Here is a 16,538-nt window from a genome sequence, read left to right on the forward strand (position 1 = left end):
AAAACCGAGAAGAAAATCTCTTCTTATAGAGATCAGCATCAAAGTGAGATGTCCAAGACCCAGGACCTAGAGAAAACTTAACTCTATATGCCAAGTCAAACCCTCCTCCTTTCTACACAGCAAATTCATCTACCAGAGACAAGCAACAAATATTCAACAAGAGATGTGATAAGGCAGAACTTCCACAAATTATACTTCAAGAGAAACTTCTTCTTCAATCATAGACTTCGGCCCTCCTTCTTCTGGGAAATTTTAGAACCAATCAAGTGAATTGTGTGTGTCCAAATGAGCTCAAATCATCTTCTATATATACTATCCAGAGGGGTGTGAATAGACATGTCCTTTGGGGCAAGGCCGACTTGGCATCTAGAGGGGTTTTTGACACCAATTACATATTTAAAAAAAAAACTTTTTTCTTTATAATAGGTCTAAAAAGGAATTTGATTGTTTGACTCAACAAATCCTAGAAGCATGAAGAACATGCCTATCTAATAAAATAATAATTTTCTTGAGCATAAAACTGATGCTTAAATAATAAATTTGTATTTTTCTCCTTTTGTTTTTTACGTAAAATATACAGAAATATAAGTACAAAGATAATTATGAAATCTGAACCTCGTTAAATTTTCTGACACTCCATCTTAACTAGGGAGGTATTCATAATTCCATAGTCAGTACAAGGATACTTCTCAAATTAAAATGTTCTCATAAGAAGAGTCGGATTGATAAGCCATCTTCAAGCATCAACATCATAACCAGTATTGTCGAATAGCAACATAATAAGGACTTAAGCTCTAACTCTCCACATGATTAGAGAACAATGTTGGGAAGCATACATATGGACACCTCAGCCTCTCAAGGAACATCCCATCCGGATGTTCACTAGGTATGTCTTTCTAAGACTATTTTTATCTTGGATTTCCAATCAAGGACAAGTCTTGCTTTACTTTGTTCTTCCATCCTTCTCATCTTGCTTCCATAATTTTGACAACCTTCATTATGTGCCTGAAATTAACAACAAATACAACCAAATAAAATATACCAAGCAAGAGCATGATGTCAATATTGTCAATCTAAGGTTTTCATGATTTCTCAAGAGTGTAAATCTAAGTTTCTAGTTACGAACCCTAGATATTCCTTGATCTAACGCTTATTAGGGTTTTATTTTTAGTGGAGATACTCAGTCCTAGGGTTTTGTCTTTCAAAACTAGGGTTTTGTATCCAAGAACATTTAGCCTTGCAAACCCTAGATACCATTTCCAAATAGCTATGGTTTTTTTAGAGGGAACAATTAATTAGGGTTAGGGTTTTTCGGTCCTAAGGTTTATTCAATCTGAAATAGGGGACAAAAACCCTAAATACCAAGAGTCTTTAGGACTTCACAAGTTTCAAGGCCTACAAACCCTAGATTCTCAAGATTTTCAAAAAAATGCAAAATAACAACTACAAAACCCTAGAAGAACTTGACCAATAACATGAAATGCACATAGAAATTGCACATACCTTTGCGACTTTACTTTACCTCTTCTTTGTCGAGATTTGGTTTTTGTTCAAGTGTAAAGTCCAATCATTCTTCAGCAAATGTATATCTTCATTACAAGTGCCTTACCTTTCCAACTACAGAGCCTTTGTTGAGCTGCTAGCTTGGTCTATGTTCCATGTAATGATTGTTATGCAAAGATGAACTTTATTGATCTTTGGATTTTGAATTACCATGGTTTAATAATTTCCAAACTTTCTTCGTGTACAAACTTCAAGGCAGTTTTGTTGTTGTCACTCTTCCTTTTATTAAGTATAGGAAGGAGATCTAAATAGCATGAGTGCCGTTATGTCCATCGATCATTACTGTATGTTATTTAGATTGTTGCCTCATAGTATTATTTTGAGATAGGGTAACTTGTCACACATCAGGGTGCCATCGAGAGTGTTGTGTGCATATATATATATATATCAAGCCACTATTGAAATGTCAAACTCTTCAAGGTTTGCAAGATCGAGAGCCTTACGATGTCATTTTATGCAATTCCACTATAGTACTATTTATGCAGAGAATAATTTAAGTTACTATTATACTCGTCATCACTGAGATGTGTATGCGGACATAGTGCGAGCCATCAAACAAGTCTCTGAGATGCAAACCACGGAGGATCAGCCTACAATAATACTAACACATGTCGAATGTGTTCTAAGAAAAATGTTGAGCGTGTCATCGATGCTACTTAACCCATATATCACATATACACATAACAGAATGATCAACTTTAAAACCACCACATGGATAAAGACTTAGTCTGATCCACAAAAACAATTGTGAACTTCAAAATACAAATCTGAGTCATAGTGTCAGATCCTGCGAGAGAGTGCGTGAATTTTCAAGTGCGAGATCAGAGTTCTGCAATTAATCATTGTCATGAATGCGAGCTACAGATCATATAATGTTGATGTCATAGAACAAGACCATTGTGCATAAACATGTGATGCCACTACCACTGTAGGGATGCTAAGATGCACAGGGATATATTGATGTAGCTGTAGAGATGTTACATTGTCTTAAAAATCGAATTTCTGAAAAATGGTGCGAACCACCTCAAATGTGAATCTCTGAGTCCTTATGACAATTATGTATTGAACGGGTCATAAATATAACAAGCCTCTGTATAAGCAAATTGTTAGAGAAAATATATATGATCGAACCACGAGCTCCATAAAAAGTGCGATCCTCCATGATGACATAGATTATAAGCAAGTCACAGATTTGATAGAGCAAATCATGAGCCATAGAACAGACTGTGAGTTACACTGTAATATAATTGCTCGAGCCATAGTTGAAGGTTAATGCAAACAGAACAACCGTTACAAGGAGCGATGTTGAGAGCGAGTCAAAGATAATTCGATGCACAAAGACATGCCAATGATACGAGCCAATTTAAAGTGTGATTATTGTGATATGACCATCGGTTCATAGAGAAGCCCATAGAGACAAAATTAAATCCATAAAATAGGACAAGCCACTATAAGAGCCAGCCTTCAAAAACGAATCTCAGAACAGACTATACGAGTCATCTTAGTCATGCAAGAGTGAGAGCCTCACAGTTGATCGAAACCACTAAACCACAGAGATGTGTGAGAGCCATAGACATAGAGATAGCATGCTACCATAGTCGCCACAGAGATATAGCGATTTGCCTCAGTCATTGCAGAGATACAGTGCGAACTTCGCCATAGAATAAGACGAGCTACTGAAATGAGCCACAGAAATTCATCCGTAAAACCACAGAGAGATCCTTCAAGGACTTCCACCGAATGTGATCTTCATACCTCCAACTTCAAACCACCTTTCTCTGATACCATACCATGTTGAGAAATCGGGAGGTTTGCATATTTTATTAGTTTTCTCTTTTTTGATAATTGCTTGTGAAATTTGTTGACTTTTTATTAATTTAATTACATTCTTCTTCATCAAACAATTATCAAATGTAAAAACATGAAGATCACAGTACACAAGAAACACAACATATAGGCTTCAAGGGGAAAACCCAAAATAAATCTCTTCTTATAGAATCAAATCAAAATGAGATGTCCAAAACCCATGACCACAGAGAAACTTCAATCTCTAGAGGCCAAGTCAAACCCTCCTTTCTACACAGCAAATCCATCAGCAAGAGACCACCAACAAATCTTCAATAAAAGATATGATAAGGCAGAACTTCCACAAATCAGACTTCAAGAGAAACTTCTTCAATCTCAGGCTTCGACTCTCCTCCCTCTGTGAAATTTCAGAACCAATCAAGTGAATTGTCTATGTCCAAATGAGCTCAAATCATCTTCTATTTATATTGTCCAGAGGGGTGCAAATAGACATGTCCTTTGGGGCAGAGCCGACTTTGACAGGTAGGTCGACTTGGCATCTCGAGAGGTTTTTGATCCAAATTACATATTTAAAAAAAAAAAAAAAAAAAAAAAATTCCTTACAATAGGTCCGAATAAGACTTTTACTCTTTGACTCAACAAATCATAGAAGCATGAAGAACATGCTTATCTAATAAAATAATAATTTCTTGAACATGAAACCCATGCTTGAAAAATAAATTTTTATTTTTCTTCTTTTTGTTTTTTACATAAAATATACAATGACATAAATACAAAGATAATTATGAAGACCCACGGGGCTTCACTCACTGAACCTCTGACATAGCACGTGCGTTCGTGGCATACTAAACAATACTCTTAATTTGACTACATATTGGAAAATACCTCTAAAAATCACATTATTTAACCCCCTACCAATATAAATCCAATACACTGATCCAGGTGGATGTTGGTGGCCACCCACCTATCCCATTTGGACCCCCACAACTGTCTCTTTCAGTTTTTCAGTTTCCTTAATTATAGCGCAGTTTACTATTTTTAGCAGTTTTTCGGGTCCTAAACTTCCGGAGCCGTTTTGAGGCCCTAAACGACGTTTTTTGGGAAATCTACCTTCCCCACGATTTTTTAGGTAAAAAATCGTCTTTTCCGTCGTAGTCCTCGGAGAGATCTTTCCAACGGGCTATCATGCGCGTCAAACGGAGATCGTATGCCAAAGTTACGACCCGGGAAGTTGATGTACCAATTTACCCAAACGGGGCCCATAGTTTAGCGTTTCATCTTCTAGGGTTAGGTTTTGGAATGTTAAGGGTTTTCCATTGTTTCTCAATAATAAATAGGCCTTCGAGCCTCATTGTAAAGACAGTTCGAAACATTTCAGAGGCATGTAGCCGACACATCTCTTCTCATAGATAAGCTACCATCGCCCTAGCTGGGTTATTTCTATTTGTAAGCATATTTCAGTATTCTCCATTAAGGAAATGAAGTATTATTCCACTGCATCTCTGTTTTTATGGTTATCGCATCTCTGTATTTATAGTTATCTCTGTAATCTATTGTGTTCCTGCTTAAATCCGGATCAGTGGTATCAGAGCGGTCTGCTTTTTCTCTGTTTTTCTTTGCATGTCCCCAACGAGGTCGGGATATAAGGAGTTAGGGCTTGAATTGGTCGAACCTTTGCAAGACCAGCCTCGCAAATCTCGACGACCTCCCATGGCGGATGAGAAGAAAGACGAGGGGGCAGGAGATCCTATCAGAATCTTGCTCGAAGAAGCCCTCGAGCGGCAAAGGAACGCGATGATGGATAGCTTTGCGTCAGCGGCTACCCAGAGGCGACGCATCGGCTTCCAACAGCTACTCTGGAAATGCCCACACCGTTTAAGGTACAAGTTAATTTTGAAATCCCCATCTTCGAGGGTCAAATAGACGCAGATGCCGTAAATAAATGGTTAAATCTGCTAGATGGGTATTTTTCTGTTCATGAATTTTTAAGTCGGGAAAAGATTGTTTTCGCTCTTCTCAAAGCAGCCCCCCACGTCAAGGACTGGTGGGAAACATACTACGAGCAGAAGGATGAAAGTACAGGCTCACTGTTTTCAGCCGCCCCCACTTGGAATGACTTCCGAGATGCCATCAAGGGTAGTACTACTTTCATCAAAAGCTATGAGGACAAATACATCAAATGGACCACACTACGGCAGGGACGAGACCAAGATGTACCAGAGTTCACAAATATTTTTCATACCCTTCGCACACAGTTGGGTATCAAAGATTCTGAGCTGCATCTAGTACTCAAATACTGTGGCTGCCTACACAGATACATCCAGGAAGAGATGGAGTTCTTGAACATCTCCTCACTCGGCACAGCATACCGATACGCTGTCAAAATCGAGCAAAAGTTCAAACAGAAGAAGCGAGACTTTGGATCTGCAAATCCGAAGCCCAAAGGACAAAGCCAAGGCGGGGTGACCCAAGACAACCCCTCTAAGCTGCAAGAAAAGAACAACACCACGAAGCCGAAGAAGGACACAGGAAAGTGGTGTGAGTTCCACAAGAGTCCCACTCATAACACAAGTGAGTGTCGGACCAAGCAGTCGCTGGTGGCCGAGTTGAAGGCTTCCGAATCAGATGCATGTTCTGACTCTGAGCCGGAACCCGACAAGGGGGATGGCAAAGGGAAGCAAATCATTGATGCGGATCCTAGTGCCATTGTTGCCACTGCCAAGATCCAAAAGAATGAGCCCGAAGAGCCAGAGGAGGGGGAACGTCTTTTCCACTCACAGATGTGGGTGAAGGGTTCGCCGCTACAATTCATTGTCGATAGTGGCAGCCAAAAGAACCTCGTTTCAGCAGAGGTCGTGAAGCGGTTGGGCCAACCAACTATGCCACACCCGCAACCGTATAGTATCGGGTGGCTTCATGAAGGACGAGATCTCAAAGTTCACCAGCAGTGCCGCCTTCCCTACAACATCAAGCCCTTCACAGATGAGGTATTGTGTGATGTTACACCTCTGGATGTTTGTGATGTACTATTAGGCCAGCCATACTTGTGGAGGCGACATGCTGTGTATGAGTCAAGGCCTCGCGCTGTCATTATTTCTTTGGATAATTCATTATACAGGATACCAGAGGTAGCTTCACCTACCACCACCTCTTTGATCACTGCTAAGAAAGGCAGCAAGCTCATCTCATAGACTAGGAAATTTATTTTTTGTCTGGTTCGCTCCCAAAGTAAGGGGAAGATCGTTGCTACATCCATGACCCCCGCAAAGGGTTCCTCCACGCAGCAGCAGCAACATAGGGATACAGTCATGACAGAACATAGGAACAACTTCTCCTTACCCAGAGGGGTACCACACAAGTTTCATGTGGGCAAAAAAGTTTGGTTACATCTGCAGAGAGAACGCCTTACCAGAACCCATCAAAAACTCAGACCGCTTCGACATGGTCCTTACACCAGTAACAAGGTTGTGGGCAACAATGCTTTGAAGCACAACATTCCTCCATTCCTTCGCTTGCACCGATTGTTCAATGTGCACCATCGCCGACCATGCTTCCCACCATTTCTGGACACATCAGAGATTGCAGAACAGCTCACTGGAGGCCCAGCTCAGCAGAAGCTTCCTCATCTCAAGGAGGAACTCAACGCAATGGGGACCATTGCTTCCTAAGGGGGGAGGAATGATCCAGGTGGATGTTGGTGGCCACCCACCTATCCCATTTGGACCCCCACAACTGTCTCTTTCACTTTTTTAGTTTCCTTAATTATAGCGCAGTTTCATGCGCGTCAAACGGAGATCGTATGCCAAAGTTACGACCCCGGGAAGTTGATATACCAATTTACCCAAACGAGGCCCATAGTTTGGCGTTTCATCTTCTAGGGTTAGGTTTTGGAATGTTAAGGGTTTTCCATTGTTTCTCAATAATAAATAGGCCTTCGAGCCTCATTGTAAAGACAGTTCGAAATAGTTCAGAGGCATGTAGCCGACACATCTCTTCTCAGAGATAAGCTACCATCGCCCTAGCTGGGTTATTTCTATTTGTAAGCATATTTCAGTATTCTCCATTAAGGAAATGAAGTATTATTTCTGTGCTGCATCTCTGTTTTTATGGTTATCGCATCTCTGTATTTATGGTTATCTCTATAATCTATTGTGTTCCTGCTTAAATCCGGATCATACACCTTCCCAATTTAAAAAACCCTTATTTTCACTAAATATTTTATGTATCCATTGTTTTGTTCATATTTTTTATACTCTTTTATTTTTATATCCTTTGTATAGTGACATGATGCCTCTCTTATGACCCCCCATGCATTTTACAATGCACCTTTCTTCTTTTGATATACATTGTAAATGCATATTAGTTCTCCCACAATGCAATTACTTAACCCACACTCAAGCACATCTAACTATGATTTGTGGCATTTAATGGTCTAAGACACACAAAGATCAACCGTGTTTTAGGAAGATTGATTATGTGCATGTATATAAAATAACATATAAATTGATCTATATGATGATGAAAAACCAATTGATGAATCTTCATAAATAGGTTTGTACCAAATAAGGTGTTCAAGCACAAGGCTAGGCCCTCTACATGCAAGAAAACTATATACAACCTAGGTTGGGGCCCCAAATCTCAAATCAAGGGTGCAATCCCAACCTAGACATGCTTAGAAGAAGAGGATGGACAAGTCCCAACACATGCGCTCTTAAGGGAATAACACGAAAGCATGAAATCACCTTTTGATTCACTGTCATCTCACCAATGAGATATGGGCTATCACTCATAGACTATGTAAAATGCAACAATGGATTGGAGATAACACATAGGAATTAAATGAATGGACTACAACTAGAACATAAGACAATATTTTGGTTGTAGAGGTGATCCGCTCCATTTGGCTAGCTCAAAACAATGATGTATTCTAAATTAAACCTCCAAATGCTTACAAGATTTTCTACATGTTGAAGGCAAGCATTACCTTATCATGCACCTCACTAAAGATAAGGCTTCCTTGCACTCTCATACCTTTGAAATACAATTCTAAAATTTCTAGAGGATATTTTGATTATCCAATTTTAAGGTCACAACCAAGCCAGACACGACATTGGTGTATGAGACCCCTTACTTGTGCAACAAGGGACCCACCTCCACACAATGATTTGACCACTAAGTCAATAAAGGCATACATACTCTACCCCCTCTGGTTTTGAACCTGTGACCTCTTAGGAGGAAACGCATGCTCTTAACCATTAGGCCCACTCAAGCTAGATATAATGGATTTCTCCTTAAGGTCTATTTTAAATAATGAGCGATTACATTGGAACTAACATCATATAGGAAATAGAAACGACCCTAGAAACAATATTAAGAACTAATATCACTTCCTTGAAATAGGAATGACCCTGGAATTTCTATAATCAGAGAATCACTTGAAAATTTAAGCTAAACAATATTAAAGTAGTGTCTTGAACACCAAGAACCAAGATCCTTATCACCCTATAACCAAGCAACCTATGCAAGATCAAATTTACAAAAAAGACCCACCACAAAACATCCATGTAGACATTTCGACTAGAGAAAACATCTATAATTCCAAAATCAGTTGAAAAGCATGATATGGGACTTTCAAATTCGAAAACCAGTTGAGAAGAATGGGATCAGACTTCCAAGATTTTATATAACGATTACATGAATAGAGGTGCTCACAAGATGAGCTTAAATGTCCAAGGAGGAAATGATAGGAGAAAAGCTTTGCCAAAAATTGAAAATGATCCTTTCACTATTCTTTCCCAAGGGATTAAGCTAGTTGTTTATATAAACACTTCAGTTAATATTATTATATAGCACTTCAATTAATATTGTTTTCTCAGTGTCAAGATTAGAATAGAGAACAACCATTTTTTCTATATACAACCATGATTACAAATATCCCAAAGCTTCTATGGAAAACTTGCAAACTAGAGGTTATAAAAGGCCAACGAGGTTTGAGGACTTATAAAAGCACAAGTGCAAGAATCTTCTTATTACCTTGGAAGCTCAAGTTGGGCAGGACCAGTAGGACTCACATCACCTTCCATGACATATATTATAGAATCTTCAAAGATAAACCAGTTGTCCCTGATTTTGCTACATGAAATTGTTAAACTACTAACATGTCCAAAGATAATTTTGCAGCAGCTATCGATTCTAAAAACACAAATTATTTATCAAAATAATGATCATTTTACCAATATGTCACAATAAGTTGCAATAAATAGCTATGGCAGAATCAGTTGAAGAGAAGGCACACAATTTTCCTTCGAACCTCTGAACTTACTCTAAGACAACATAAATATGCAGCGTTTGATCAAACTTTGTTGTATCTAATACAAACAGAAGTTTGAAACAAAATTCCATGCTAAAAAGGTTTTGATCAACTCTAGTCTAACTTAGTTGCCTATAAAACGCAAGATTTAGTCCAACTTAGTTGCCTCTAATTCAAGCAAATGTTGAAAACATAATTCTGAGCTAATAGATTCTAACAACTCTAATTTAATTATGTTGTAGCTGTAAAATAGACCCCTATAGCCTTCCCACTCATTGTTTTAGTCTTTGGAAACCTACACAAGGCACCCTACAACCCACGGTTTTGCTACAGCAAGAGCTCCAAACTTTGTTCAAGGGTTAGCATTCTTTTCTCCACCTGCGCTAGTCTCTGTGCACCTGCAACTTGAAGAGAAGGCCCTACAATAGGCCTCTAGGCCTTCAAATAGTCCTCCATGCAATGTTGCACCTGTGGCCCTAAAACCTTACCTCAGACCTGTTATCACATATAGATTTTTGTTAAAAATTATTTATATGGGGAAAAAAATTGGTGTTTAAGGTTGCAGTTGCTCTCAAGATTTTATACAGGATTATTACTATGATGGTTTTCAAATCTCCAATTATCTCCCAAGTCTACTAGTTCTCAGCCACACTCCAGATCACAACATAGATCATCAAAGAAACCACCACTTCTTTCTACCTCTCATGGTTTAGTTTATCCTGTTAACTGCAACCCAATCAAACTCTTGCATTGGGTGGGCTCTGTTGTTTCCACAATTTTGGGCTTTTGAACCAGATTTGAGGTGTTGCAAAGAAATTATATGGTTAAAGGAAGATTTCATCCGTATTCAGAGGAAATAGGAGGCTAAATCCAGGCTTTACACATTATTGAGAAATATTCCACTTCTTCAAATTGGGCTAATTCTGTTTCAGGGAACTATTCATGCACTTCAGATCCTATATTGGTGTCATCACATGATCATTGTACTCTAGGTTTACAAGGAATGATTAAACATGACATTGGATGGTGGGCTGGTTTGGCAGAGGGTGCACATGATCCATATGGCAAAACCATCCATTCACATGAGATTGATTTTTGTTGCCAAGGGTTACAATGCAAGGCATCTGGCTACAGGAGCTCCAGGCGTTCCTTTGTTTGAAATTTTCGTAACAAAAGACAGTGATCAGAAATACAAGGAGCAGGTGGTCTACTTCATGTCTACTTGCAGCGGAATGGACAATCTACAGATGCTTCCTTTTCAGTATCACCTAAAGCTACTGAAGACTCAAATACTGACACAAAAAATTATGATGCAGATGTGGGAGATGAGGGATTGAGATGGGTTCTTAAATATCTTAAAGTTGGGATGCCTAGCCTAAAATTCAAGGTGTTGAAAGTTGTGACTCTAGAACAGGAAAACATAGATATAATCTCAGGGGTTTTTTAGCAGTTAATCCAGGATGTCAATAAAGAGAAGGATGATGAAACTTTGAATGAGATGACTTGGTAAAGAGAACGGTTTTCAAATTAGTGAGAGTGGTTTGGGAAACCATTTATTTTTCAATTATATAGAATTGAGAGAGATTCTAAGAGATTTTAGTTCGAATGGTTTGGTTAACAATTTGTTTTCTAATTATATAAAATTAAAGTTTCAATTTTTTGTAACTGTCCATTACTGATATTTATTTTAACTGTATGTTAATGATATTTATGGAATAATTGTTCCTAATGTAATAGTTGCAGCTGATAATGATTCTCCATCAATCTACATCACTATTTAAAAAGGGAAAAACACTAGCTGTTTTACCTCCCGAGTAGCCAAGAAAGACTGATACAAAACACCTGTATTTCCAATGCATTCGAAGCTATAATCCACACCTCCTTGTGTCTTCTCTTCTATTACCTGACATAAATATAAATTTCTCCTTATCGTGAACCAAAGATAAATCTGTGAACATTTTATTAAGCAAAAAAGCATTTAACTTAGCTCTTGAATGCGATTTTCATGGTCTTTTGGATTAATGCATTCAGTCATGCCCAAGGCTTTTGCTGCATTGGAAATGAAGTTAATTGGTGAGTTTCTACTTAATTCCCTAGTCTCAGTTATGATGATATTCAGTTTAGTTGGTTCTACATAATTAGGACTCAGAAAATGTATGGTTGTCTAATCTTCATAGGAGAATCCATTTTACCTTTGATGAACTTGCTTGAATTTGTGTCAATACCAATTATCTTGGAGGCACCTCTCATTCTTGCACCTGTTGTGACCTACAGAGTGCCCATGAAAACATCATGAGTACACTTTAGAGAATATCATGAAATCTGAAATCGTTTGTAGAGAATATCACATAAAACTGAACTAGTGTCAGGACGATATTACTGACAGCAAGGCCAACGGTACCAAGGCCAAAAATGGCCACAGTTGATCCACTTTGGATGTCAGCTGTGTTGAAAACAGCTCCAACACTTGAACAATCAAAAGAGATATTGCTCATTTTAATTGTAAGTTGAATATTGTAGCTCCAATATTGAGGCTTAGATGCATAAAAAAAGTCACAATAAATATACCAATGGCTATTCCACAACCAAACAAGCATGCTTTGTCTAGTGGAGCCTTTGGATTGATTTTGGCAACACAAGCATAGTCAACAACTGTGTATTCGCTAAATGTAGAAGTGGATATGAAATGGTAAATGGGCAATCTCTTGATTGAGAAACGCATCTTTCCATCGTTTCTCATCACTTTTCTTGTGAGATCGATTTTGAATTTATCACACAGATTAGTCTTCTTAGATTTATAGAACACACAATCTCCACACTCTCCTGTGAACAAGGGAATTACATGGTCTCCAACCTTAATATCTATCGTGCCTTCTCCCATGCTCTCTACTATCCTGCAATCATAAATTGTATGCTCTTATTTCGTAATTTGTTCGAAAAACATATAATCAAACTCATATTAACTGTAACTAACAAAGGTTTACCCAACACCCTCGTGTCCAAGTATGCGAGGAAAAGTTTGCATGTTTTCATCCTGCAGACATACATAAGCCGTTTGAAGTAAAACAGTTATGGCCAGCAATGAGTACCAATAACAAGCATAACAAGCTCCACAACCTTCATGGAAAATATATAGCATAACAAGCTTGAAACCACGTTACTGATTACCCCGCCATTCCAGAATGTAATGTTAGTATGACAGAGGGATGTGTGGGTGATTTTGATACGGACTTCCATAGCCTGTGGTGGATCTACTTGAATTTCTTCAATAACCAGTGGCTGCTTAGCTTCCCATGCTACTGTAGCTGCTTATCAGGTCACAATGCATCTCTTAATGTTGCTAATTCTGAACTGAAACCTCTAGGAATAGAATCTAACTACATAATTTATGCATATGCAAAACTATACCTAGGCAAGTGATAACTTCGCCATGAGTACTTTTCTGAGGCAAGAGACAATCTTCGCCATTACAGCTTGTATCTAGTTTTTGAATCCGCTGGCTTAGATGGCTAACACTTTCTTCAGGCATAAGAGCATTGGAAGTAGACTCCCACAATGCAAATTCATTTCCAGGTCTGGGTGATGCCACGGTGATGCCCAATTTTTACCAAAAGAAAAGCCCACGAAAAGCCTCTGAAACCATCACAAAATAGTCTCTATTAGATACTCTGACGAGGAGAAAGAGGTCTGGTGTGACTCTTATTCCTTTTTGAGTGAGAAGTTCCATGATATGATGGCCTATTTAGCTATGTAAGTACATGCATAGCCAACCTGTAGCAAGACCACAGTAAGACCAAAGAAATACTTACAAGTCCTCAAACCTGTGTACAAATTTGTCATTTCATCCATGAATTTCTTGGTGATAACACCCATTACATTATCGTTGTAATGGATGCTCTCCCTTAGCTTAAGGATACATACATAATTATGCTTGCAAGCCTTGGATGAGGACACATCCAATCTTCCATGACCAACCTACACTCCAACTCATGGCCCATCAACTACAGTTTTCTAGGCTGCATGTGTCTGTATTTTGTCAGAGAAAAATACCTATATATACATGAGAGGTGAACATACATGTTTTCCCAAAAAGAATTGGACTTGGATTTTCATCCCAAATTGAATACATACATAGATACACACATATATATACTACCAATCTTAATTAGGCACGCTGATTTCATATTTTCAAGCTAACCCAAATATGGCCTGTCAATTTCAGATTTCCAAGGTCTATTTTGCTTAAGATAATTCATAAAAATTAATTCCTCATCCAAGCAAGTATAAACATTGAGGAGTTGGCCCATAAGTATATAAATGGTCATATCTAAATTCTGCACTCCAAGACTCCAAAGTAGAACAAAAACCTTCAAGATTCTCATTAGATAGGGTATGAGGATTCCATAAGGTAGAGATCAAAGATTTCACTATTCCAGCCAATCCACAATACATTGCCATAGCTCTTTTGCCCAGATCTATGCTTAACTCAAGAATGAAGTCTGAGGAAGATTGATAGAATTCTTGGGTGAGCTTAAGGAGTAATGTAACACTCCTGCAATGCTCAAGAGTCAGGGTTGACCCCTAGACCAAACTTACAGGAACATGAGTGCATTGGTGAACATTTTAGATTTCATTTTCAGATGTTCTATGAAGACTAATTATTTAGCCTTCTTATAAAACTCAGGATTCCACATATGAAGCTTGTCATAAAGGTTGGGTCTCTAAACTCAAAGTGGCATCATCAACAACATCTCCCATCAACCAATACACTCAACCATGACACTAAAATCAATACTATAGAGTCATACCCAAGAGGTAGCATTCATTCAGTGAACAAATATCAAGCAATTACAACTAATGTTCCACCTAGTTTCCAAGATTCAAGGGGATAGGGGGATGTTAGGATATGTGTGTGTGTGTTATAAACATGATTCAAATTTAAATTCAATAACGAAATATATTGATTCACACATCATAAATGATTCAATAGTAGATACTAAAGTCTAAATATTAGACTAGTAAATTGAAATTACTCAAACTCAGAAATAGTAAAAGGTGATGAGTCAAAGACTTGGTCTAAGGTCATTAGTATCAAAAATCAAGACTCAAAAGTTAAAACTGAAAATGATCAATGGACAATGAACCAATGTTATCAGAATTGGACCAGTCATCAAACCAGTTGACCCAAAATTGATAATCGGAGAAAAACCAAACCAAAAGACTAGTGAACCAAAAATTACATAAATATTCATTTTTTTTCCAAAAAAAATGTAAATATTCATGTACATCAATATGAATCTAAACTGTTATACACAAATATGCAAAGTTTCTCATATATATAACAAGTAAAGGTGCATATAACCAAAATAACACTAACTGCAATCCATCTTTGAACTAGAAATGCATCAACAAAGAGGTTGTAGATGGCCTTTATAGTCCAAAAGAAACCATGCTACAACAAACACCTGCATATCATCATGCTAGAATAAATTGAATCTATGAAACAACTCCATAGACCTAGAGCCAAGTCAGCTTGTTAAGCACTGGTCAGAAAAAGCTTTGTAAAAGCACTAGAGAAAACCTATGACTATTGTGAAAAGCCTAATACCACTATTAAGACACATTACAAAGCCTGGTGTTAGAATATTAATCTGTTATAGTTGAAAAGTACATATCATACAATTCAGAATCTACCATGCCCTCCTATGTGCACTCTGGTAGAAGCTAGATTCTTCTTCTTGTGAAATGTTGATGCACCAACTCCTATAGCTTCTGTTGAAGCGACAATTATGCTTGGATCTTGAATATTATTCTCATATTTGTTTGGAGTGGTAGAAGTGGAGTAGGAGAGGTCACGAGGGTATTTCTTTGGCCTTCATTTAAAGCAATAGACTCTGAAATTGACACTTTACTCTTCAATTTGGGCTTCAAAGCATGAATGTTTGTATAGATCCTGCAAAATAAACCATATAAATATATTTTGTTTATAATATAAGCAAATTGTATCTCTTGTAACATAATCACATTGTACCCATAAATAAGATAAATTGATAAGTGGTTGAACACATACAAGAAGAATGTGTTACAGTCCTGTTAACACTACGAATTTTCGCTATGCCAACAAAGGGAACCAACCCGATCGCAGACCCCAATTAGATCCGCTTTCGTTTTGGGTGGCTAGTTCCAATGGGTTTTAAAGGATCCCGTAAACTGTTATGGGTGTTGAAAGATTGCTTCCTAGAAGAAGACTTCAATTAAATCAACAAAAGAAACAACTAACCTATATGCACCATGCTCTACCTATACTGATTCTACCTACTTGTGTTAATCTTAACTACTCTAACCTATCCTGCAGGAGCCTAATTAAAAGAGATTAAACATCATATATGGATTCCAGGTCCCAATGAATCAATTACTAGGTTCATCGATGAACAAGGTTGTATTTAAGCTTAATTGCAGTCTAACCATTCGTAAAGGAATACACATTCCTTTTCCTACAAATCAAACTTGCAACTGATGTTTAATATGGTTTCAAATAGGAGTCTGCTCATGAATTAACCATGATAATGAATTATATTCGGATAACCAAGACTAGTCATAAACTGTCTGTCATTACTGTGCACAAAACAAAACATATATCCTCATGCCAGTGACAATACTCTCATTCTTAACATAAAAACTGAAACTGCGAAAGGCTTCTTCTTGACTAAAACAGTCTTCTTTATTAGCATAATAAAATCGACCCCTCTTCTGCCAAAAAAAAGTCCCTTACCCATATCCAGAGGTAATACTTATGCAGCAAGACAACTGACCCTCGGTCTTCCATGACTTTCCACCTTCCTGTTCTTTTCAATATACA

General features: G+C 37.8%; 1 protein-coding gene across 1 annotated transcript; it reads right to left on the bottom strand.

Annotated features, from left to right (window-relative positions):
• Nucleotides 1-11,657: 11,657 nt before the first annotated feature.
• Nucleotides 11,658-13,552, bottom strand: LOC149167676 (alcohol dehydrogenase-like). The gene is made up of 7 exons (XM_089430558.1): nucleotides 13,489-13,552; nucleotides 12,848-12,984; nucleotides 12,664-12,713; nucleotides 12,245-12,573; nucleotides 12,064-12,143; nucleotides 11,872-11,947; nucleotides 11,658-11,728 (listed from the first exon to the last, which is right to left on the bottom strand). Exons 1-7 carry the CDS (start codon nucleotides 13,550-13,552, stop codon nucleotides 11,658-11,660), a joined length of 807 nt encoding a protein of 268 aa, XP_089286684.1.
• Nucleotides 13,553-16,538: the final 2,986 nt, after the last annotated feature.

Source organism: Pinus tabuliformis, chromosome 5_1, assembly GCF_031772625.1.
Source record: "Pinus tabuliformis cultivar Carrire ecotype Pingquan chromosome 5_1, CPIR1, whole genome shotgun sequence".
In the NCBI taxonomy this organism is placed as follows: domain Eukaryota; kingdom Viridiplantae; phylum Streptophyta; class Pinopsida; order Pinales; family Pinaceae; genus Pinus; species Pinus tabuliformis.